We start from the raw sequence: 24,172 nt of genomic DNA on the forward strand, positions 1-24,172 counted from the left end.
AACTACTATTCATGTCCGACTCGCCGGTGACACCGTCACACCCCGGTAAAGATAATGGACGAGCGGACGAGTGGCGAGTGGGGAGTCTAGAAGGTTCTAGAACGATCTCGACTATCTTAATGACCGGTGATCGATCGATAAAGGCGATATCCGACAGGTTGTATTATATTTTCGTCTTCAATCTAAAAAAAAAAATACGTAACCAGTTATAAATTACTTAAAAAACAAAATACATTTTACTTACGTTAATAATACAACAAAATTCTTTGTTTCTCATTTAATTTGAATACAATACGTAAAAAAATCAATGAGTTCTATATTCAATGGCAAACTATCAAACGAAAATGATTGCTATTATAAATATTTGCAAGCCGAGAAGGTGTGGTTACTATGTTGAAATATTTTTTGTTGTTAGCCAGTAATCAATAATTGGTATACAATAGTGGGTTACACTTATTAGAAAATAATAATAAAATGGAAGACATTTTTAAGTACTAATATTAAATTTATTTCATTCACACACACACACACACACACACACACACACACACACACACACACACACACACACACACACACACACACACACACACACACACACACACACACACACACACACACACACACACACACACACACACACACACACACACACACACACACACACACACACACACACACACACACACACACACACACACACACACACACACACACACACACACACACACACACACACACACACACACACACACACACACACACACACACACACACACACACACACACACACACACACACACACACACACACACACACACACACACACACACACACACACACACACACACACACACACACACACACACACACACACACACACACACACACACACATCGATAAAATGATTGAGTATATATTTAAATATTATACGAATGTAATACTAAAAGCCCTCCCCCGTCTACCCTTATACACGAGTTTCAAATTTGTATCAATTCTACCGTTGAATTCTAATATTTCTTCATCCTCGAGATGTATGGGCTTCGGGAGATATAGGGTGGTTCCCGACCTTAGTGTGGTGGTTTGGGTAGCGTTGTGTTGTGGCATTTTGTGCTGATCTCGTACGGTGTTCTTAGGTAGATTTGTGTAAGTCTTATTATAGCTGTTAGGTACTTACTGTTGCATTAACTGCAACCGTAACATAAAAATTTGTTAAAATGGGCGAAAAAGAAGTTGAATGTGAAACTAGGGCTAAAGCACTCGCGTTGGTTAAACGCACTACTGCAGTGTCGAACATTAGGGCAATCCATGCTATGGCGTTACGGGTCAAAACCGAACCCGACTTAGCTCCCCAATTTTTAGTTGCCATTACTGACTTAGATAGTTTATGGAACCAATTTAAGCTCGAGGACGAGTCGGTCTTAAACAGTTTAGTTATACTAAACGAAACGACAGATTATGATGTGGGCCTTCCCGCAGAAGTTCGGGGTCTTATTACGGCGTCAAGGTCAATGGCAGAACAGGTAACCCCGAAAGGAGCAGATTTAATTGACATGTCATATATTAATAATAAATTAATGGTTAACCAGACACCGGCTGATGACCCAGGTAGATTGTACTCGCGTTTACCCGAGATCCCGTTACCTACGTACGATGGTGATCTCCGGGACTGGATCACGTTTCGAGATAGTTTTACGACACTATTAAATAAATGGCTCAATCTATCCGATATTGATAAAATGTACTATCTAGTAGGCAGTTTAAAAGGTGTTGCGGCGGAAGCGGTCCGGGGTATACCGTTATTGAGCGATAATTACAATCTGGTGTGGTCTACGTTGACAGACCGTTTCAATCGTCCGCGTCTAGTCGCCACGTCACTTGTCAACAATTTGTTAGATGCGACGGCTATGTCACAAGAGTCTTATCAGGATTTAAACCAGTTTATATGTACTTTTAATCGAAATATTGCGTTATTAGACGCGCTCAAAATACCCGATTTGGGGTCGTTTATGTTATTCTCGATGGCTTTTAGATGCCTGTCTATTGTAACACGTCGTTTGTTCGAGGCTAGCAGCCCGACCGATTATCCGACTGCAAACCTATTAATAGATTTTATTCGGTCCCACGTGGCCGTACTGGAAGTTGCAGGTGATTCGTACAAAAGCACCCATTCCGCAGCCACGCTGTCCAAATTTGGGAAATCGACCGGCCAGTCTCGCACGGGGGGAGAACGGTCCGGGAAGCCACAGGGCTATCATCCAACGTCCCTGGTCACGGCTAAGTCAAGTAGTGTTTGTCTCTGTTGTTCGGAGCCTCACAATCTAGCAGCATGCACAAAGTTTAAATCATGGCCTGTTGACGAGCGGTTACGTTGGACTCGTGAACATAAATTGTGCTTTGTATGTTTGAGTGCCGATCATTGGATGCCTAAATGTAGGTCAAAAATTAATTGTACTGAGTGTTCGCGTAGACATCATTATCTACTTCATGTACCTGCCGGAGAACGGCATGATAAACAGGATACCCCGCTAATCGCTTCCGCACCCGCGTCATGTTGTGCTTCGGTACAACGGCCGTCGCCACAACAATCGCCAGCTGTGATGTTAGGTACCGCCCTCGTTCATGTTCGCGTTCGGTCCGGCTCGTGGAAGACCATGCGGGCGCTGGTCGATTGTGCATCGCAAATTAGTGCTATCACGGCTGCCGGTGCCGACAGATTAGGTCTCAGACGGTCACGCTTGACAGCTCCAATAAGTGGTTTATCGGGAGTCGAAGTAATGAATGTACAAGGCCGGGTCGAGTGTTCTGTACATCCGCGATTCTCGTCCGAGCCCGCGTTAGCCGTACACGCTTGGGTGTTGCCCACGATAACGAACGAATTACCTACCAAAACGTTAGCCGCCGACATTAAGGACAGGTACTCCAATTTAGCGTTAGCGGACCCGTCGTCCCCTGTTGACTTGTTGTTAGGCAGTGACGTTTTTGCGTCAATTATGGACGGCCGTAAGATTTCGATTGACGACGGCTACCATCGGCGTTTAGCTCTGTTTTCGGCTGGATTTTAATTGGTCCGGTGTCCGTTGATGAGACCGGCCCGCGACAATCGTTGCCAGTTTCGTTAACTGTGTCCATTGAGGGACTCATGGAAAGATTTTGGCACGTTGAGGAGCCAGAGGTAGCTCCTGCTACGTTCACTGATAATGGGCGGTGCGAACAAATTTTTGTTGACGAAACAATACGTTTATCGACTGGTTGATTTTCCATCCCGTTGCCGTTCCGTGTACCGGCATCAGACGAATTGTTCGTAGCGTCCCGTGATGTTGCGATACGGCATTTCGAGTCGCTCGAACGCAAATTGTCCGCGGATCCATTATTAAAATCATTGTATACTCAATTTATGTCCGAATATATATCGTTAGAGCATAATATCTTCTTTTACACAATATTAAAATAAATAATACAATAATAATTGAATATCTAATAGAGCTTTTGTAAAAATATGTATATTTGGATTTTTATATGGAATTTACGTGCTTTCAGGTCAAAAATACGTATCGGTGGAATTTACATTTTTTTTACAGGTAAAAAAAATGTATCGGTGGAATTTACATGCTATAAATCCAACCCTAAAATCGACTACCTGTAAATCGATGGAGTTTACAATCGCCCGTTACGACCTGTATCCGTATTCGAAGAATCAAACAATAGACTACATTAGATACTTATAGTCCACCGGGTACCCACACGCATCATACACTACTTAAAATATTATTATAATATAATATTATTTTTGTATTATTTATAAATGCATAGATAAAGATAACGCACAATAAATCCAATCAATCTCAGTGATCTGTTTATTTTTTAATATTGCATGATTTAGTATATCAACATAGGTACGTAGAAATTAAAGTTGCTATAGCGTGATAATAATTATTCAGTGTAGCGTTTTTAATTTTTAAATTTTTAAATACATATTTTTAAAAACGATTTAACTTGTAAAAGCATATTTTATTTTATAATAGATAGTAATAAATATTATATTAAAGCAAAAAATAATAATAAATGCATCCAGCGACACGGTAGTGTCGCGAGCTAAGTAAAAAAAAAAGGAAGGCGAAGCACTCGACCGTGTATATATACAGAAACCTAAACATTCCCATTTAATACGTGTTAATATTTTGGTATTCTTTATTAAAGGCTGTAGGTCTAATAAATGAACCAAATAGTTAGAATGAGATATCAATCGATCGAGAAAATCATAGGCTACGTGCTTTTATAATTTTAAATAGAATCGGTTGAATAGTATTTTAGTTATGATCAAAAAACTGTGGATATTTAAGTGATCATTTTATATTACTTTCGCCGCCGGCTGCCGTATTAAACGCGTCATGTTGACGGGACGAGTGAGAGGATTCTTGCGACGGCGGCGTGTGTCTCCCACTACTATTGCTTCCCCCCACCGCTAGACACATACAACATACTAACACGCGAACATGGTCCACAATCGCTTATCAGTTATCGGTATCGGTGCATTCTGTTTTCGTAATTTGAAATTTCGTTCTTTCGTCTCGCGTCCTGCGTACGAGCTTGTTGTCGGCGTTATTGTCTCGTGTCCATAATATTATTATTCAATGCACGTGGTATCACCAAACCTAACCGTATCGACTATCTATGATTTTCCATTGAGCATTTTATTGTTAAATAATATATAGTCGTTATAATAATAATTATTATTATAACAGTCTTTATTATAATTTATAATACTTTATTGTGACTGTCTTCATATTTGTGTCGAATTGTGTCTACATTAAAAATGGTAACTTAACTCCAAAAGGCGCGAGATATGAGGAAAAAAAATATCAGGAGTCTACTCAATCTAAAATCGTAGTTGAAAGTTATAATAGTACTACTATTAAACAGTGCAGTATTAACACGGTACATGAAGTACCACTAAAAAGAAAGAATCCAAAATCCAAACAGTTATTTCCATTTTATTAAATATTGAAAAATGTACCAATAGATCAATTGGTAAATTAAAAATGCCTCTGGTTCAAGGTAGGTGTACTGCAGATAGAGTATTAAAATGGGTGCTGAGTATAGGAAACAAAATGTACTTTTGTACAGAACGATATGTTTAAACATCTTAAAAAAATTATAAATAAGACATTACATCATAATAATGGAAAAAAAAATAAAAAATATCTTGACCCTAATAAAAACTAATGATATCTCAACAAAAACACTACGTCAACTCCGTGTAAAAAAACGCTAAGTAAAAAAAAAAAATATATATAAATGCAATAAAATGTGTGATATAAGGTGGAATCTAAGTAAATAGTTTAATGAATAAAATGTATGTATAAATAATTAATTCAAATTTAATAAAAATTGGTTATTTATATTAATTTATAATATGAATTATTTTAACTCAAATTGATCCAATTTTGGTTTACTTGGCCGGAAGATTCAGTCTAAAAAATGTATAGCCAAGTACTAATAGTTTATGTAATAAATAATGAAAGCACCATTACAATAAATAAATTGTTTCCGGCTAAGTAAACCAAAATTGGATCAATTTGAGTTAAAATAATTCATATTATAAATTAATATAAATAACCAATTTTTATTAAATTTGAATTAATTATTTATACATACATTTTATTCATTAAACTATTTACTTAGATTCCACCTTATATCACACATTTTATTGCATTTATATATATTTTTTTTTTTTACTTAGCGTTTTTTTACACGGAGTTGACGTAGTGTTTTTGTTGAGATATAGGTATACCGTTACCTACCTTACATATTTATATATTATTATGTAAATATTATTTAGAAAGAATAACTTATGGTACCTAGTAAATAGATATAAAAAATGCGGGTAAGTCGTGGATTTCGCTCTGCTGTACAGTAGGTTACAATAGTGGGTTACTGTAATGGATGGAATTAAATTTGAATCCAATGATATTATATCATTGTATACGAAAAACGATTCTGAGCGAATACGGTTTATCTGTCTAGGATATATTATAGATTACTAAAAATTTTCAAATCTTAGATTTAAAAAGAAAATTTTTTATGAGTTTCTAGTTTAAAATAATTTGCGAATTTTCGTGATTTTTACATATGCTGTCAAAATTCAAACTTTGAATGCTTGTAAAAAAAAATTGTGCGAATATATTTCTTTTATTTTTCAGCTGCTATTGTAAAAATATGTAAGGAGCCTTATATAAAATTTTAAATTCTTAGATATAAAAGGAAAATTTTTAATGAATTTCTAGCATAAAATAATTTATGAATTTTCGTGATTTTTACGTATGTTGTCAAAATTCAAACTTTGAATGCTTGTAAAAAAAAATTGTGATGATGAATTTATTTTATGTTTCAACTGCTATTGTTAAATTCTGTTAGAAGCTAAATAAATAAGTGTAATACCATTGATTATAAATAATATTAATAGTTTTTATATTTATATTAATACTATTTATAATCAATGGTAATACCTTTGTCCCATGTACAATGGTAATAATATAATAATATAATTATTATTATACCTGAAACACAAATCGAATATATATGTATACGTTCTTGTCATCCAAGTGTTGAATGCCTACCATCCAAATTTCTATGATGAGTTATAAGACACATAGCAGTTGAAGAAGAATATGATGATGTTAACAAAATACAAGAACAGGTGCGAGCCAACATCGAAAAAGAACAAGTAAAGTGGAAAAATAAATATGATCAAAAACATACAAGATCTTTAAAGTTTAGAGTATAAAGCAGGAGAAGTTGTGTTGGTTTGACGCCCAGCTAAACATACAGGAGAACCTATTGAACTATAACCAAAGTTTTGGGGACCATAGATAACAAATAAAGTATTATCTAACGATTTGTATCGAGTAGCTGATTTTACGGTGAATGAGGGACATTAGTATGTAACAACAGACCATTCATCTCATCATCTCAAAGTGTATCGTCTGGGAGCAGATTGTGATGAAGTACCAAATCACTGATGAACATGATGAATCAATCGATAATGAGGGAGTAAAGACTGAAAAAAAGAAGAAGACGGAAACGGTTCCAGATCTATCAGCGACCAGAGTGAAAAGGAAATCATAATAGTTCAGAATAAAAAAAGTCATTAGCACTAGTATCTATGTTATGTATTAATTTGTTAAATCCAGTTGGATTATTATTTGTATTTTGTTTTGTTTTTCTTACAGTTTGTTACTAATTGTTTTTTACCTTCTAATATATATATACATATATTTTTAATATTTTTTATTAATTAAATTTAATAAGAAAGAGAGTAAGTAATACATTTGATACCTAGTTAAATTTAAATTAAAAAGATAAATTTTTTGAATTTCAAATTCAAAATAAATTGCAAATTATCATATTTTTAATATTCGTATTTTGTTGAAATTCGATTTTTCAAAACTAATTCAAAAAATGTGTGACTTTGTATTTAATATCCTTTAACTACTGTTGTGACAATATATTAGGACTCTTGTATTCAATTTTGTAATTTTTTTGTATATTGAATAAAATTCCGTTCATTTATAAAAAAAAAAAAACTAAAAAGATTGAAAATGCCAAATGTATATAAATAACTTAAAAATATTTGAAAGTACAATTGTATTATCAATCATAAGAAATTTCAGTATAAATATTCAGAGAAAATTTCACGTGTCTATGGTACTTTTAACGTTACACCTATATCTAAAATCGATTTTCTCAAAAATTGATTTTGCGTAAAAATTCCAGTTTTTTCTTAATTTTTTTTCGTTTTTTCCGGTGCTTTTGAAAACTACTAGGAATTTCAAAATTTGACCTCTCCAATGCACCCACCAGATTCATTTTCCAACCGGAAAAGTTACAAAAGTTGAAAATTGAAACAATATTTTGACAACTTATTGTGTAGTTATACAGACACAAAAAAACACACACACACACACATCATTGTAAAATAAATACATTCATCGCTCTGCTCAGAATCAAACATATAATACACAGGAACTGTAAATACTATATAACAACAGTATTACGAGGAGCGTAATAACATCGCATAGTAATTATGTAGGCTGTTTTATAAAATAACTATTGTAGAGAACAATTATACATTTATACCCGCTTGTATATGTCCGGTGTATCCGAATTGGTTCCCAAACGTCCGAATTGGTTCCCGGGTTGTTACGAAGGGTATGTCCGAATTGGTTCCCGGGTTGTTCCGAATGGTATATCCGAATTGGTTCCCGGGTTGTTCCGAATTGGTTCCCGGGAAAAAGCATTTTCAATTTTCCTTCCCATTTTATACACACTTAGGACTGTCTACATATTATGCAGGTATGGTTAAAAATTTGTCACGAATGTCATTAAAAAAAAAATAAAAAATAATACATATAATAATAATAATACAGTTTTTCAATTCGTCAATTTTTCTTTTTTTATAAGTATAATATTTTGGTATGTATTTTGCTTTTGTCACGAATGTCATTAAAAAAAAAATAAAAATAATGTAGTTTTTCAATTCGTTATATTTTTCTTTTTTTATAAGTATAATAGTTAGGTATGTATTAATAAAAAATTAATAAGGTAAAAATTTGCAACAAACACTTTTTATAAATTCTAATTCGTAGGTTAGGTTAGGCGTTCTTATAATACTATATAAGTTCATATTAAAGCAAAATTTAAAAATTTCTATTAGAAATTTAAAAAAATTAATATAGCAATTTTGTTGATATGATTTTTAAAACATGTTCGCAATAAAAAAGTTTCTTGTCTACCTATTATTTATTCATTAGAATATCAGGAACCAATTCAGATGTGTTCCGTTTACCTAGAATATCGGGAACCAATTCGGATGTGTGTCTCGTGGAATGTCGGGAACCAATTCGGATGTCAATTTTCAGGTATGGGAACCAATTCGGATGCAGCCTATATGTCATAGCCCCTAAAAGGCTTTTTTCCTTTAACAAGACACAAAGTTAAATCCATCAAACACTTCATAATTTCTCTATTGCATAAATGATCACCTCACATTTGGAAATATATTCTTTTCTACTTATATCTATTTGTTGATCAATAGAAATAGTATTCAAGTAATCAACTATTCACTGAATGCTAAAAATATAGAATTTAGACATTTGATGTTTATTTAAATGATTATTACCTCAATACCAACTACAGAAGAGTTTTAGAAAATGCATCATCTAATTGACTGCTATTTAAATTATTATCCTTAGAAATCCTACATGGAAACAAAATGCTAGGTATTTAGATGGACATATTTTAACCATACCATATTTTTCAAACCAGGATTTTTGAAACGATCTTTCTGATGCTTCTTGCATTGTTTTTGTATAAGATTCCATATTTGGGCGGTATGGACTAGTTGATATTTGATTTCTGAGTTTAAGACGATTCACTGGAAGTTGGTTTACTGGATCATTACTATTCATGAGTACTAAATACATAATCAGATTATTACGAGGGTTATTATTTCATAATGGTATATAATAATATAATATAATATTAATCCTATAAAAAAGTATAAATTATTTAACCTATATGAAATAATCTAATGCCATTTTTGTTAATTTTATCAGTTATAGGTACGGTACAGCCTATAAGAAAAATAATAAAAAATACATTATTAATGCAGTAATTTCTAAACAAAAAATTAAAAATTGATCTAAGTATCTCTATCTAGTAAAATTTTACTTTTTACATTTAAAAATTGAGTACCTAATAATGTAGGTAAGTGTTATGTAATCACAGTTTAGAGATTAAATTAATTTAAATTATTAAATGTTAAAAATTAAACAGCAATTTGATCAAGACTATTTTTTAATATTAATACCTACATAATTTGTTATAATATATTACTTTAATAACAACTTACCAATACTAATATTTGATACACTTGTATCAATTTTATTTGCTTTAATTAGAGCTATTATATTGGACATAGTTTTCACTGATGTATCAATTAATGCATTGGCATCATCAGGTTCAACATTACATTTACTGACAAAAAATGAAAAATAATTTAATATCGTTATGTAATATTACTAAATTTTGGAGATGGAAAGATGTTCTTGATTAACATTTTATTACATTTCACAATAATTTGACTATATATTTAAGAACATTTTATAATGCTTACTTATTTAATTAATAATTTGCTAATATTAGTATATTCATAATAATAACTTACCAAACATATCATTTGATGAACTTGAATAGACTTTTTCGATTTTAATAAAATATTTTATTTCGTTTTTCACTTTAACCATAAAATTCTATAATTAAAAATATTTAATGATAGAGTTAAATACTTATGGTAACACTATTGATCTATAAATTATAATGACGGTGGATATAACTTACCGACTCTAATACTCTATCATTAGATTGTCTCACAGCACTGGTATCAGATTTCGGTGTACTTGGGCCATTAGAAAGTGTTGAAAACATAACATTTATTTTTAAAACATTTATCACTGGCATTCGTAAGCAACAATTTTTTCTTTTTACGGTCCTTTTAAGCTGCACCCTTTCGTTTACCGGACATGACACGATGACACAATAATTAATGTTACTGTTATAATAGTCTAATAATGTAAGGATAAATGATAATCCTTTATTAAACTTTTTATTGACGTAGGTAAAGTTTTGAGCGTCGAATAATAATTAAGACTTAGTGCAATATCAATTACGTAATATTGCTATGTACTGTCGGCTGTCGCCAATCGGCAATCACTATTCACTAATGATGCGGCTAAGCGGCTAGCCAGCTGCAGACACGCAGCGTCATGGGCTCATGGCGATGGCGTAGCGTTCGTTGCACAAGACGATAACGTTAAAACCCAGTTTATTTTTAGATTTGTCGACCATAAAATATGATAATAATATTTACGATTTAAAACCAATAAAAACATGGCAGTTTTTTATTATACTCCATGTTCATAGTAGTTTTATATTATTATATTGGTAAATTATATGATCATAAATTTGTGCAAGTATTGTTTTACCGAAGCCCATTATTCATTATCAGGGCTCGGAAGTTCTAGCAAATGCATATTTTTATTGGTTGGTCTTAGGACATTTAGAGTGAGAAAAAAAATTGTTTTAAACTTCTCTAATGTCATATACAACATTTTATTTTGCTAATTTTTGCATATTTGTGATTTTTAGTGCTATTTTGCTAATTTTGAGTTTTAAGTACTATTTACAGGCATATTTTATATAAAATGAAAATAAACTAAATTGTATTGAATAATGAATATGCTAACGAAAACAAACAGTAGGTAGGTACATTTTAGTTACTATTGCCGATCGCACAGGTTATTCCGTTCGTTTCCAATAATTTAGTTATTTTTAAAATTTTATCAAATGTACTGCAGTTATTGAATTCGTTCGAAGGTTAGATAAAAAATTTTCACAACAGAAAATGTTCCAGAGTCGGATAAGTGCCTACTTCTCAAGTATTTAGTATATCATATTTTATATTGAACTTGTATAATTTAAAAAAGTCTAAAAATTAGTTTATAAAAAAATTTTAAATAAAAAATGTTTGTAATGAAATTTTAATTTTAATATTTTCCAATTTTAAGTGCTATTTATAGCGCTTATTGTGGTGTTTTAAGTGCATATTAAAGCGCTAAAAAATTACTTTATTAGTGCTATAACTTCCGAGCCCTGTTCATTATATTTGCCGGGCGCGGTAGCCCCGAAGAAAGTCCGCACATGTAATTTATGCGTTGGTAAGACGGCGACAATAAATGCCAAATGGGGTCGTCCTTATTCATTAGTCATTACTAACACCGTGCAATACAGCCATCGACTGCAATCGTCGTGTGGTAATAGTATTAGTAGAGCCGCAATACCATATATACAACTGATTTTTATCTGGCCATCGCCATGTTCCTCTAACATCTCCGCACGGTTGAATGAAATTGTAAATACATCAGTCGTTTTGCTTAGAAGAAATTCCGTAGGTTTCTTCAACGATAATTTCGAGAAAATTTCATGTTTATGTGTTTAGGGTTTTTTATCAAGACCCTTAAGCACGATTAATACTTGAGTGTTTTTTGATGCATACCTATTACCGATACACATAGTGCAGCACATGATTTCATAAAGATTATTTTTATGTATATTTAACCATTTATAGAATGTTTAAATTAGAGTTGTTACGGTTGACTTGTTGTTAATAATTTTGTAGGTTTATTTTCCTTGACAAAAAAACGACCACATTTAAACTTATCGACGGATTTTTTTACTTCGTACAACCTACAAAGACTCGAACTAATAAAACGAAATTTAAAGGGTAAATAGCACTAATAGCAGTGTAAAATGTATAAATATTTGAAAACGGTGTCGACGTCTTAATTAATTTGTTGATATTTACAGTATACTCAATAATAATACAATAATTAAGTACCAGAAACTATCTAGATATTACCTATAATAAATTATTAAAATTTATAAGGTAGTTCCAGCTACAAATGTACAATAATTATCATTTAAAATTAAGTAGGTATTTACCTATACCTACATCAATATCTTAATATTAATATTAAGTATATAGTATAATACCTATTTGTCGTTGCCAAAATAAACTTTTTAATTAGCGACGGTAACTAACATAAATTAAATTAAATATAATATATTCCTTTAATATTTTTTTTAATCAGTAGTTATATTTTATTTTATTATACCTAATACTAATAAAATTAAAATAACAGTTTATAGTTTAATACTATTATACTATTATGATACTTTCATTTTAATTACTACAAAGTAAAGAAAAATAATTTGAAATATTGCTGGATTAGAATATTTTTAAGTTTGATTTTTGAATAGCGAAATAGGCTTGATAGTTTGGTTTGTAATTTTTTAATACAGATTTTGACCCATCACTAATGACGACTGGTTTAACTAACTGCTACAATCTAAATAGTGAATATTACACTTCTGGTCACATTTTTATATGATATCTTATAATTATTATATATTTTTTACTAACCTACTGATAATTAATACAACTTAAAATCAATAAAAATAATATTTTTAATAAATTTTATACTTAATTGTGAAACGTTACTAAAAACTATACAATATTACAATATATTATCATAAGTAAAAACAATTACAAGAGATGTATCTACTATTAAGTTGTATAGCTGTTTACAATGTACAAAAATAAAATGCTTAAAACGCATAATTTCACAAAAACCGGTTGTTACCATCAGTTTTTACAAATTTCAGTTAATATTTGACATCACTCAATGTAAACAATGATGGTGTTCATCAATATAACAATATATATCAGTATTTAACATAGGAACAAACATTTAAAAAAACTTATGTGTAGACATTTGAAAATCTGACTGATAAATTCAAGTACACTTTCAGTTTATTTTCGAATGCAGCATGACGCAAAAACTAATGTTTTTCATTGTTTCCATTATTTTCTACTTCAATTACGAGTTTATCAAATTTGTATAAATCTCCCACAATTACCTACAACACAAAAACAAAACAATGATTAATCATTTTTAAAACAAATTGTAGTTAATTAAAATAATAATATTATTATTGCTTATTATGGACAGCTGTATTGTATCAAACATAAAAAAACTTACACAAATGTACACATTTGAGTACTTTACATCAGAACTCTAGCCCTTTAGATGTAAAATGGTTATTCAATAATAAGTGAAAGAGAATACAATATTTTCCCATAATTAATGCATGAACAATTACTATGATTTTAATATAGTTAATCTACTAACTAAACATGTTATTGTTTGAGAATGTATATTAAACTCCTATTAAATAACCATTAATAAAATAGAAATAAGTAGGTGATCACTACTAAGTACTAATAAAATACATTTTAGTCAGTATTTAAATTAAATCACATACAATTTATCAAGATAACTATTCAAATACATAAACTATACTAGTCAGAGTAAATAAATAGTTTATTAGGTACCTATTACCTTTGTACTTGATTTGTATCTTTAGAATTAATTGTAAACAGTTTGTATACTAAATATTTACTGATATAATTTAAAATATAGCAATTAAAATTCAATAATAAAACAGACCTATATTAAATGACAGTAAAATTAACTGTTGGCCTATAAGAACATAAAATATATATATATATATATAAAAACACCTGAAACTAACTCTGCTTTAAAGTAGGTATCAAGCATATCTCATTAATGTGTTCCTATAACTCTGTAAAGGTCACCACATACTGCAGCGGAGGTGGTAAATTTTTTTTGTCTTGGCGGTTCCGCAACCATTAAAATGTTCATTTTACCGTAACCGCCACCGCTGCAGTGTGTGGCGACCTTAATAGATGTATTTGATTTAAAACTGTGATAAATAATTTTGTATAAAAACTGATTACTAAAATAAATTGTTTTATTATAGGATATTATTATTAACAAATAACCCAGCTTGTATTTTATCTTCAGGATTGTTATTAAAATACATATTAAAAATTGTTACATACCTAACATACAAAAAAAAAAAAATACATCAACATTTTAACTTTCCAAGCGTGTAGTATCAATGTTTGATGTTGTCATTACATAACAAAAACTATAATATGCTAGTTTGTATTACATTTTCAAGATTAAAGTATCAACATAGTTTTCAAATTTAAACTAAATAGGTACTCTTGTAAAAACAAATTAGGCTTGTACATTTTTGATATTTTTTAACTGTTAGAATAATTTATCAGAGATCTCAGTATTTCCTTAATATTATGCTTGTTTTTCGTAACGCTTTTGATAACTATTGAATATTTTTTACTTTTAATTTCCCAAAGTACCAACTAGATTCATTTTCCTACCAGAAAGATGCTGTTGAAGAAAATGTAATTTTTAACATCTCAAAAAGTGATGAATGACACAAAGGTATAATTGTAAAATTTAAACAGTACGGTAAAAAATTTCCATTGTCGGTTCTTAGACAATTTAATTTGAAATATTAAAATATTATCAAATGTAGAAAATGCATGAAAAAAAAATATGAAAAAAATTGCAAGAATTTTATATTCACTAATTTATTAAATAATAATAATAATTAAGTCAAAAACCAATAGCAAAAAAATACTTTTGATCCTCAAAGAACCAACTAGAACAAATTTACTTACTAAAAACCATAAATGAGGGAAATTATGTGTTAATTTTCTGTTTTAGAACATGAAAACAGACAAAAATAATAATTACAATAATATACAATAATATCTACATCCTTTGTTAAGCTCAGAAACTTAATTGAAAAAATTGTAAATTGTTGTTTAGTATTATTAAGTTATAGAAAATTATTTATATACCGGCTTTTGATTGTTTTTAATAACTTATAATATGCACTGTAGTATTAACAATGTCTTATTGTACTATTACTATTATTCAAATGATTCAAACAACAAACTGATACATTTTTCCATACAATTTTAATCTAATTAGTAATTACAGTCCATAAACTAAAGCAATAAAATAATATGTAATTTATGACTCATAAATAAAACAATAGGATTTCCTACATAATACATTTTTCTATTCTTCAGCCTGAAATACTTATTCAAAAAAATAACATAAAATAAACATAATTGTAATAATTTTGAGTTAAGAGGGCGCAACAACCGTATTTATTGTCTCAGTCTTACAAACACGTGACATAGCAAACTTACGCTCAGCAGTTCATGTTTTATTCCGTTAGCATAAAAATTAGAGTGAATATACTATTATGAAACTTGATGGTAAGAACATTATCTGTGTTTTTTCAGAAGTATTTTTACGGTAATTTATTTTTTAAGTGAGTTATGAGCATTTTTATTTCACAATTTATTATATGCGCTAAAATGCACATAACTCACTTAAAATCTGAATTATCGAAATAAATGCTTCCAACCAAACAGATAATGTTTTTACCTTCAAGTTTCAGAGTAGGCTTATTTACTCTCATTTTTAAGCTAACGGAGTAAAACTGCTGAGCGTAAATTTGCTGTGTTAAGCGTTAATAAGACTGATACAACAAATAAAAAATCTTAATAGAGGGAAAACTGAAGTCTTAAAGGACAAGGAGACCTGAAAGCATACCATATAAATAACATAAAACGCGCAGAAATAACTGGTGTGCCTGATAATATTAAATTACTTGTCGCTTGATGATATTCAAAAACTTGTGTGCCTCGAGAAGTTGCTGTTGGATTTTTGATTTGTCATTGACCGCCTTTTGCTCTCTAAATGCATCTTTTACACGTCTGATCGCGTACATCCTGTGCGTAAAATATAATTTCATAGAAATGGTGACAGGACATATGCGAAAAACCTTGTTTACCTGTAGTTATAGAATGAAAACTTGCCACTCTCCCTCAACATGGTCTTGTAGATTTTGAGAACTTCGGCCCTGGTCACTGGGGCAGCCATCGCGACCAAAGACAGTTCAAAAAGAAACAACGGTGGGACGAACAGGTCTTGAAAAATTGACACCGGTACTCACGACGTCTAGCTGTCTGGCAACTTTTTAGTTCTCTCAGTTAGTCAGTTTTCAATAATTGAAATTAAGTGATCTCGGGACTGCAGGCCAGGATCCAGTTCGTAAAAAGCATGATAACGTTTTCCGGTTGGCCAACATAGGTGATAACGATGACAAATTGATAAGATAGTCTTATCATAGAAACGCGGTAACGGCCTGATAGCAGTATTCTCTTTTAGTCATCCATAGGGGCATAGGGCATTATATTATTATAAGCTTTGATCTATTTCGTGATTATTTATTATTTATATTATTTTATGACCATAAATCTGACACTATAATTTCTATTTTGCTTCTATGTTTAATACTTACCTATAAGTTACTAATGTTTAACAACAAACTTACAAACCGCAAACCACTCACAAATTTTTAAGTTATAGCTTACGGAGACGATAGGTACTTTTAATGTATTCTATTAAATTGTTGAAATCAGTATTAACTCGGAAGTAAGGATCTAGTGATGCTTTTGTTGGCTTGTATGCTTTTGATGACAAAACGACAGGATGTTATTGTAACAATTTACTAATTAGTTATGCTTATGACAATAAATCATTATAATTCCATACGTAGTTGGGTAGGTGCAGAACACCACTCATTTCATTAAATCTGATTGTGACACTTATAATTTCCAATTCAAATATTGTGGCTCACAATAAATTTACATAAACAAAATAATTGTTAAAAATAAAAAAGCAAAACAGCTAATTTTATGCTGCAAACATTGTTTGATTTCGCAAAGATAATTTCAAGATTAAAATAAAAATGTTTGTGTAAAAATTAGAAAAGAATTAACATAAATCACATTAACTGTACTCTAGCTTTAAAGTTTATAAATATAATTTATATATAATGTGATTCAGTATTATTATAATATAGTTATAATATAAAGTATAAATTAATAACGACTAGAGTAAATATATCATGAAATATCTTGACAAAGGTCTAAAATATTTTTATACAATATATGGTAATATCTAATAAGCATTGATTGATAACTTAAAGAAAAATATCAGTTTTTTTTTTAAATAAAAATTATTATAACAACTTTAAAGTAGACCGAATATAGCATAAGTCAATACAAGAATTTTTTTTAAAATTAATTTACACTAAAATATTTAAGAAAGTATATTAATCTATATTAATATATTATACACAATATAAAATTAGAATTTATACATTTATATACAAATATAAGCATTAAAATTGATAAGAACATAAATGCTTTGGATGCAATTATAATATATTATATATATATAAAAAACATGTAATTACCGATATATCAATTTTGTGAATTAATATAATATGTTATAAAATAAATTATTAAAAATATTTCAGAAATAATCTGACAGATATATATATATATAAACTAAAACTGGTCTGATATTTCCAATTGAGGATCACAGTTATTGGAATCTGAGTGAAAAGAGTCACATAAATATTTTAAGTCTTTGTTGTCAACAACAATGTTAATCTGTCTTAAGTACGAAAACATTTTCGAATTTCTCAGGTTCACAAAAGATTGATTTCCATGTTGATTTTTATAAATAGATCTTATAGTAGACAAATAATCATAGCCTGTTTCGTTTTTGCGATTACAATAATCTAAGCCTATTTGTTCTAGCACGTCCTTAGATGTGTTCCATACCTTTTGACGAAAACTGTTAAAAACATGAATTGTTATTAAATATAGATAAAACTATTGTTGTACACAACAAATGCCATTCGAGGAAATAATTTGTATAGTTACTTTAATTCCTCAGATGTCGGGAAGAATTTTTCTGGAACATAATCTTGTGTATTAATATGAGTGTATATCCATTGAGTGATATCTGTAGAAAGCTGAACAGAACTGTCTGACCAATGATCGGTTTCAATTAAACTAGAACTATCCCTAATGGCAAGGTGATGCCAAAATGGTTGAGGATCTAAGAAATTATAACTCTAAAACAAGTAAATCACAATGTTAAAAAAAAAAAATTGATTAGTGCTGAAATTCAAACAACAGACCTGTGTTTTTGAATAGATTAGGTTTAATTTGGATATTGCATCTAGGTTTTGAGATATTGTAGATATATTAGCATTGCACTTCGGTTCTTTGGAGTCTTTGATGCTGGTCGAATGAAAACCAAACAAATGAGGCCAATTCCACCAAATAGAATTTAAACTTATTTGGGATTGTCGATTTAGGACTTTCTGAATATATTTTTAACAAATTGATCAAGAAACAAAGTGATTTAAATAATTAGTTTTTATAAATATTACCTGATCTATTTCTCCAGTACTCAAAACATATTGTAACTGAAGAGTACTTTGTCTAATGTCAGGTTTAAATGGATGGATAAATGCATTTATTTCGTCTTTTGTCATAATGACTCCTTCATTTAACGCTATTAACTGTAGAAAACAATCTGAAATAACAACACACAATGAAATTTTAAAAAGCTAATGCCGAGTTGCAAGAACAATCACTAAATATTTCATAAATCAAGTGAGCTAGTGATTTAGTAGACATGAATGGTCCATTAAAATGTATTGAACAATTAAATTAATACATTTCTAATGCAATCTTATATTAATATCAGTAATTAATTATTCTAGATATGATTAAATTGGTTATTTACAATATTACTTACTTAAATGTTCTTTTGGTGGATGTAAAAAATTCAGAGTTATTTCATTGGACAAGACAAATTTTAGCAAATGATTACTGAAAGGGTCATTTGCTGTTAAAACTAATGGTCTTTTTGAATCTGTAGCTAAAGTTGATATTGCAGCTAAAAATCCATCATCATAATTTTCAAAGAAAATATCAGCCTATATATTATTATAAAACAAAATAAAATTAGGCAATAAGAATTAAAAGTCTCAATTTAACATTTATACGGATATTACTTTATACTTACATCTTCAATTAAAATAATTGTCATTTTATCATTAGCTTTTTCTTTCTTCTTATGTTTTTTGACTTTCATATTTTTTCCTTAAGTATAGAAAATAATATTAAACATTCAGAATCAAAATAAACGTTGATTGCATATTTAACGTAAATATAAATTTTAATAAGTAGGTTTTGAATTATTTACTTTTTGTACTAAGGAAAATAGGTTTGGAAGAATTTAAGGTAGATATGGTCATTTGAAAATTTAAGTAATTAATATTAATGTATCAACAATTTCATATTTTATAAAAATTATCACAGTAAGTGTAACAAAAACAATGTTTACATTTTCAACTATTATCTATTTTTTAATACATTTTGAAGAACTATAATCAGAGGCATTTGTTGTTTCTGTCTTCTTATTGCATAACATAGCTCAGCAGATCACGTTTAGCTTTATGAGTTTAAACATTAAATTATATCAAACTATTTGATAACCTGTTTGTATGAGGATTTGTATGTAGTTTTTTACAATAGATCAATTTTTGCAAGTTCTGCGCATGTGCTAATCATAAATTAAAAATGCTATAATAACTTGTTTAAAAACTGAACTAAATTTAAAACATACTACAAATACAGATAATATTTATATATGGTCTAGTATAATATGTTTATTCATTTTAATTTTTAAACTAACAGAGCTATAAATATGATCTGCTGAGTGTAAATTTACTGTTACATACTAGTAAGATAGAAACAACAAATGTCTGTGTAACATTCTCTTAGGAGTTTACATTTTTAAATATTCAGAAACTATTAGTTCAAATTTTGATTTAACATATTTAATATTAATAAAAAATTATCTGCTTAACAATTTTTTTTCCTGTTAAAACCGACAGCAAAGGAGGATCTTTTTGCACAATACTACTCCTCTACTGCAATCGTTTATTGATGAGAAATTTAGATAATCATCTGCTAAACAATTTACTACATTAAAAAGGTTGATTTTCAATAGAAAAAAGTTGGTACTGTCAGTAGCCCAAAAAAAAAAAAATTCAAAGAAAAAAATGGATGGATCATTATTGGTGAATGTTTATTTATAATAGATATTATTTTCAGTATTTTGTGTGGTCCTATAATCCTATTAATTAACTGTTTACGAGGGCGATAAAAAAAAAAAAAAACATTAAAACCACACTGAAACAGAAGTCTGTGCACACAAGTAGTGTCAATCACCCAATTTATATATGACATAATATGTCATAGTAGATTTTATAGATGAGGGGCCAACCATAAGATACTACTGCTGTAACACTAATTTAAAAATATACGATTAGATTAAACATTACATTACTTATTTGTAGAAGCTTTGATTTGCATCTAATGGTTAAATTATAAATATGATGGGACCCCTTGATGTACAATGTCATACTATATTTTAAACACTTTGGCACCACTAGTGCACACATATGACTGATATATAAAAACATGTTGTCTTTATCTATACAATGTTAAGCTATTAAGCGAATACATTTTTTTTAAGACTAATACAAAAAGTTTTGTGTCAGTGTTTGAGGCTTTTTGTTTTAGATGACAATACTGATCCTTTAGTTAGTTAGTCTATACTCAATAAATTTTAAGTCTATAATAAATACAAAACCTTTTATAAGATTTAATAAATAGTTTTTCTCCACTGCATGCGATTGTGTAGCTTCCATTAAATCAGTTATAATACGTTTTCCATTTCTGTTACAGGAAGCATTCAACTCTATCACCTAAACAAAACATCAAACAACAAATTATTTTTATGATTATGTTTATAAAGACGATTATAAAAAGCATTACATTTGCATTAAGTTCATTAGCTACAGCATAAACTGCACTAGTTTTGCCACAACCACTTGGTCCAAGTAAAATTGCTAAGTTAAGTTGTTGTTTATAACCAGATTCACTATCACTATCAAAGATAAAATCATCATCATCATCATACTTTTGACCTAAAAATAACAAGATATTAAAATAAAAAATGTTTTAAAAACTAAATTATACATTTTAAAAATTGTATGTATTAAAACAAACCTTTTTTTGACTTTTTTGAATTTTTGTTATTAGGTGCTAACCAATTCTTTAAATCTTTAACAAGTTTACCATTACCAAGCACCTCTTCTTTACACATTGGCTTATATTTATCAATCCACATAGATTCAATATCTGTTGTAGATTTCTTTGCCACTAAATGCTTTTTTTTCAAATTTTTATGAAAATCTGAAACTGGAAAATTTGGAACCTGTAAATAAAAACCTTTTTTAGGGATAATATTACTATATATTTAATTGCAGATATTTATTAGAATACATTTTCATAAAAGACTGACATTTTTGTGGATATGAAACCATAAATAATGAAATGTTTAGTTTAAAGTTTAAGTCATCACAAAAGTTATATGAAATATTTAAAAATGTAATTTAAAATAAATTAAATTATTGTAATAACCTTAACCTAAAGTCTTTAAAGTTTTATATCTTCAGGCTAAAGATAAAAAATAGATAGGAAATATTTATTTATATTATTCAATATCGAGTGGTTTAAGAAAATCATCTGCAAACAAAATAATAGAGGTTAATACTATTATATCTAGTTAAAATAAAGATGATCTTGAGATTAGTCAGACAATTATAGTAGTAAAGTTCAACTATCCAAAAATGTAAACATTATAATAATTTAATAAGATAGTTAAATTAATATGAAAATAGATTGGAAATAATTAAGGCACTTGGTTCCAAACAATAGGATTAATATTAAGTACTGATTTATTATATAATGATTAATAATATAGAATAATTATTTGCAAAACAAATAACTTGAACAAATATATGCGATGTTCTAGATAAAATTAGAGATTTTACCAACTGTTTGATTATCGAACCAAACCACACACCCAAAGTTCATTTTGGTTTGAAAATTGAACAGGAAATTCCAAATAATCGAACCAAATACCTAATAATTCGGTTAAATAATCCAACCAAGTAATAAAAAAAAATATTAAATTTTAATAAATTATAGATAAAACAAAAAAAAAATACAATTTTAACTTTCTTAATGTTTGGTTCAAGTTTAATAAAATTTTTGAAGAGTTTGGTTTAGGTTCGATTAAAAATATAAGTTTGGATCTGTTCAAGTTTGTTAATCTAAAGAAAAGTTTGGTTTGAACTTAAATATTATACTCGTAGTTAGTAACATCTCTGATAAAAATGTTTATTTATCAGTATCTAGTATTTACAAACAAACTTGTATTGATGTCTGATAATGGTACAGTGCAATAGACATTGCTAGTAATAAGTAATAACCCATGCATCATCTTAATGCTAATTTTGTAACAATAGCCAATAGGTATGTATTGACACACTTCAGATTTTTCCTTAAAATTCTAAATACTTACAGACGTTTTTAAAGATGAAATCATGTATGGAAAATTAATTTCCATTTGGTAGGGTTCTAACACTAGACGTTTAGGTGGAGAGTGACCAGTTTGAAATTTAATAATAGAATTTTTTATAAAATTTTCATGAAATACTTCTTCCTTCAAATGGAGTATAAGATCTGATGACTCCAAAGATGTTAAATGGTTAGTGTGTGTGACTTTAGGAAAATATCCTAATTCTTCGACAAAACTACTAATATAAGGCAAATTGGCATTAATCCTGAAAACATAGGTAGTTATAAGAAAAAATGTTAAATAACAATAACTGAGGTAAAAGCTACAAGAAATTGTTAAAACATGTCATACTTAGTGATACAAGCAGTGTTAGAAGGCAGCAGAACGTCTTTTTTTTTTGAGGTATCAACTACCAGAGTTTTTGAACTATCGCTACAACTAGTTTTGGTGTTGACATTCTGTTTTGTCACACTGTTGTTGGAATCAATGGTTTTCGATTTGCCATTATTGCAGTCGACAGTGCTGTTTTTGTTGTCAGTAAATTTTTTACCGAAATATGCAAAAAATGCCCTTTTCTGCCTTAAGTCCCCGTCGCAGAGAGTGGACGATTTTTCATTGGACACTGGCGCAACAGACTCTTTTATTTCTTTGGAAATTTTCTTTTTTTTGGTATCAGCAAAAACACAGTCGTCCGATGACCTCTTAGCTGTGCGTCCGACCATTGTTTAAACGCTAATTGATGACGTTATTGGTAAAATCACAGCAATAACACTGACATTGACTGTCGAAAATGGATTTTATTGTTTTAAAAAATGATTGCGAAAGGACAATTTAGTAACGGTACTCGACACGGAAATAATATTACAATTTACAATAAGCAAAAGCAATAAGCCAATAACACAAAATTTACAATTGTCACAGTCACAATATTTTTCTCTCGCTAGTTATCGGGTCTTATCGAAACGCGACTTTCCCGCCAGTTTTTATCATGGAAACCATAACTGTGGTATATCAGTGGTCATAACATTCCAGTATTTTGGGCGGCAACATAAATGAAATAATTATCTACATTTAAATGTAACATTATAATGTCTATTATTGAATAGATGATAACCCAATTTTTTTTTTCAGCCATCATGAAATTATACGATCAATCGAATTTAAACGGATAAGACAAATTAAATATTATTTAATCATTTATTATAATTAAATGGAATTAGATAATTAATATTTGTTCGTGGTTGTTATTTACCGCCAGAATTATAAACATCGATATAATA

General features: G+C 29.3%; 4 protein-coding genes across 4 annotated transcripts; 1 reads left to right on the forward strand and 3 right to left on the reverse strand.

The window, feature by feature from the left end:
• Positions 1-1,217: 1,217 nt before the first annotated feature.
• On the forward strand, positions 1,218-3,065 carry LOC149057290 (uncharacterized). Its single transcript, XM_089223363.1, has one exon. It carries the CDS (start codon positions 1,218-1,220, stop codon positions 3,063-3,065), a length of 1,848 nt encoding a protein of 615 aa, XP_089079489.1.
• Positions 3,066-9,192: 6,127 nt separating this feature from the next.
• LOC149057291 (uncharacterized) lies at positions 9,193-10,549 on the reverse strand. The gene is made up of 4 exons (XM_089223364.1): positions 10,406-10,549; positions 9,914-10,038; positions 9,325-9,475; positions 9,193-9,259 (listed from the first exon to the last, which is right to left on the reverse strand). The coding sequence occupies exons 1-4, from the start codon at positions 10,519-10,521 to the stop codon at positions 9,193-9,195; spliced, it is 459 nt and encodes a 152-aa protein (XP_089079490.1). The 5' UTR covers positions 10,522-10,549.
• Positions 10,550-13,068: 2,519 nt separating this feature from the next.
• Positions 13,069-16,640, reverse strand: bcn92 (LYR motif-containing protein bcn92). Its single transcript, XM_015508207.2, has 3 exons — positions 16,381-16,640; positions 16,198-16,318; positions 13,069-13,539 (listed from the first exon to the last, which is right to left on the reverse strand). The coding sequence occupies exons 1-3, from the start codon at positions 16,467-16,469 to the stop codon at positions 13,462-13,464; spliced, it is 288 nt and encodes a 95-aa protein (XP_015363693.1). The 5' UTR covers positions 16,470-16,640; the 3' UTR covers positions 13,069-13,461.
• Positions 16,641-17,108: 468 nt separating this feature from the next.
• Positions 17,109-23,828, reverse strand: elg1 (enhanced level of genomic instability 1). Its single transcript, XM_015508222.2, has 11 exons — positions 23,244-23,828; positions 22,896-23,157; positions 21,536-21,743; positions 21,302-21,453; positions 21,117-21,231; positions 19,482-19,558; positions 19,212-19,392; positions 18,841-18,986; positions 18,586-18,771; positions 18,326-18,519; positions 17,109-18,236 (listed from the first exon to the last, which is right to left on the reverse strand). The coding sequence occupies exons 1-11, from the start codon at positions 23,612-23,614 to the stop codon at positions 17,945-17,947; spliced, it is 2,184 nt and encodes a 727-aa protein (XP_015363708.2). The 5' UTR covers positions 23,615-23,828; the 3' UTR covers positions 17,109-17,944.
• Between the last annotated feature and the right edge of the window lie 344 nt (positions 23,829-24,172).

The sequence above is a fragment of the Diuraphis noxia genome, unplaced genomic scaffold (genome assembly GCF_037042655.1).
Source record: "Diuraphis noxia isolate RWA-SAM2 unplaced genomic scaffold, SU_Dnox_SAM2 contig0003, whole genome shotgun sequence".
Classification (NCBI taxonomy): domain Eukaryota; kingdom Metazoa; phylum Arthropoda; class Insecta; order Hemiptera; family Aphididae; genus Diuraphis; species Diuraphis noxia.

Excerpts from the sequence above, each read along its gene's own strand:
- elg1 (XM_015508222.2), bottom strand. The coding sequence starts at position 23,614 with ATGGTCGGACGCACAGCTAAGAGGTCATCGGACGACTGTGTTTTTGCT. Across the intron at positions 21,744-22,895 it reads TTTCATCTTTAAAAACGTCT|GTTCCAAATTTTCCAGTTTC; the intron begins GTAAGTATTTAG and ends TTTTATTTACAG. Across the intron at positions 21,454-21,535 it reads TTCAAAAAAGTCAAAAAAAG|GTCAAAAGTATGATGATGAT; the intron begins GTTTGTTTTAAT and ends TGTTATTTTTAG.
- LOC149057290 (XM_089223363.1), top strand. The coding sequence starts at position 1,218 with ATGGGCGAAAAAGAAGTTGAATGTGAAACTAGGGCTAAAGCACTCGCG.
- bcn92 (XM_015508207.2), bottom strand. The coding sequence starts at position 16,469 with ATGGCTGCCCCAGTGACCAGGGCCGAAGTTCTCAAAATCTACAAGACC. Across the intron at positions 16,319-16,380 it reads TTTTCATTCTATAACTACAG|GATGTACGCGATCAGACGTG; the intron begins GTAAACAAGGTT and ends TTTTACGCACAG. Across the intron at positions 13,540-16,197 it reads TGAATATCATCAAGCGACAA|GTAATTGTGGGAGATTTATA; the intron begins GTAATTTAATAT and ends TTTGTGTTGTAG.
- LOC149057291 (XM_089223364.1), bottom strand. The coding sequence starts at position 10,521 with ATGCCAGTGATAAATGTTTTAAAAATAAATGTTATGTTTTCAACACTT. Across the intron at positions 10,039-10,405 it reads TCTAATGATAGAGTATTAGA|TAAATGTAATGTTGAACCTG; the intron begins GTCGGTAAGTTA and ends ATTTTTTGTCAG. Across the intron at positions 9,260-9,324 it reads AGATCGTTTCAAAAATCCTG|GATTTCTAAGGATAATAATT; the intron begins GTTTGAAAAATA and ends GTTTCCATGTAG.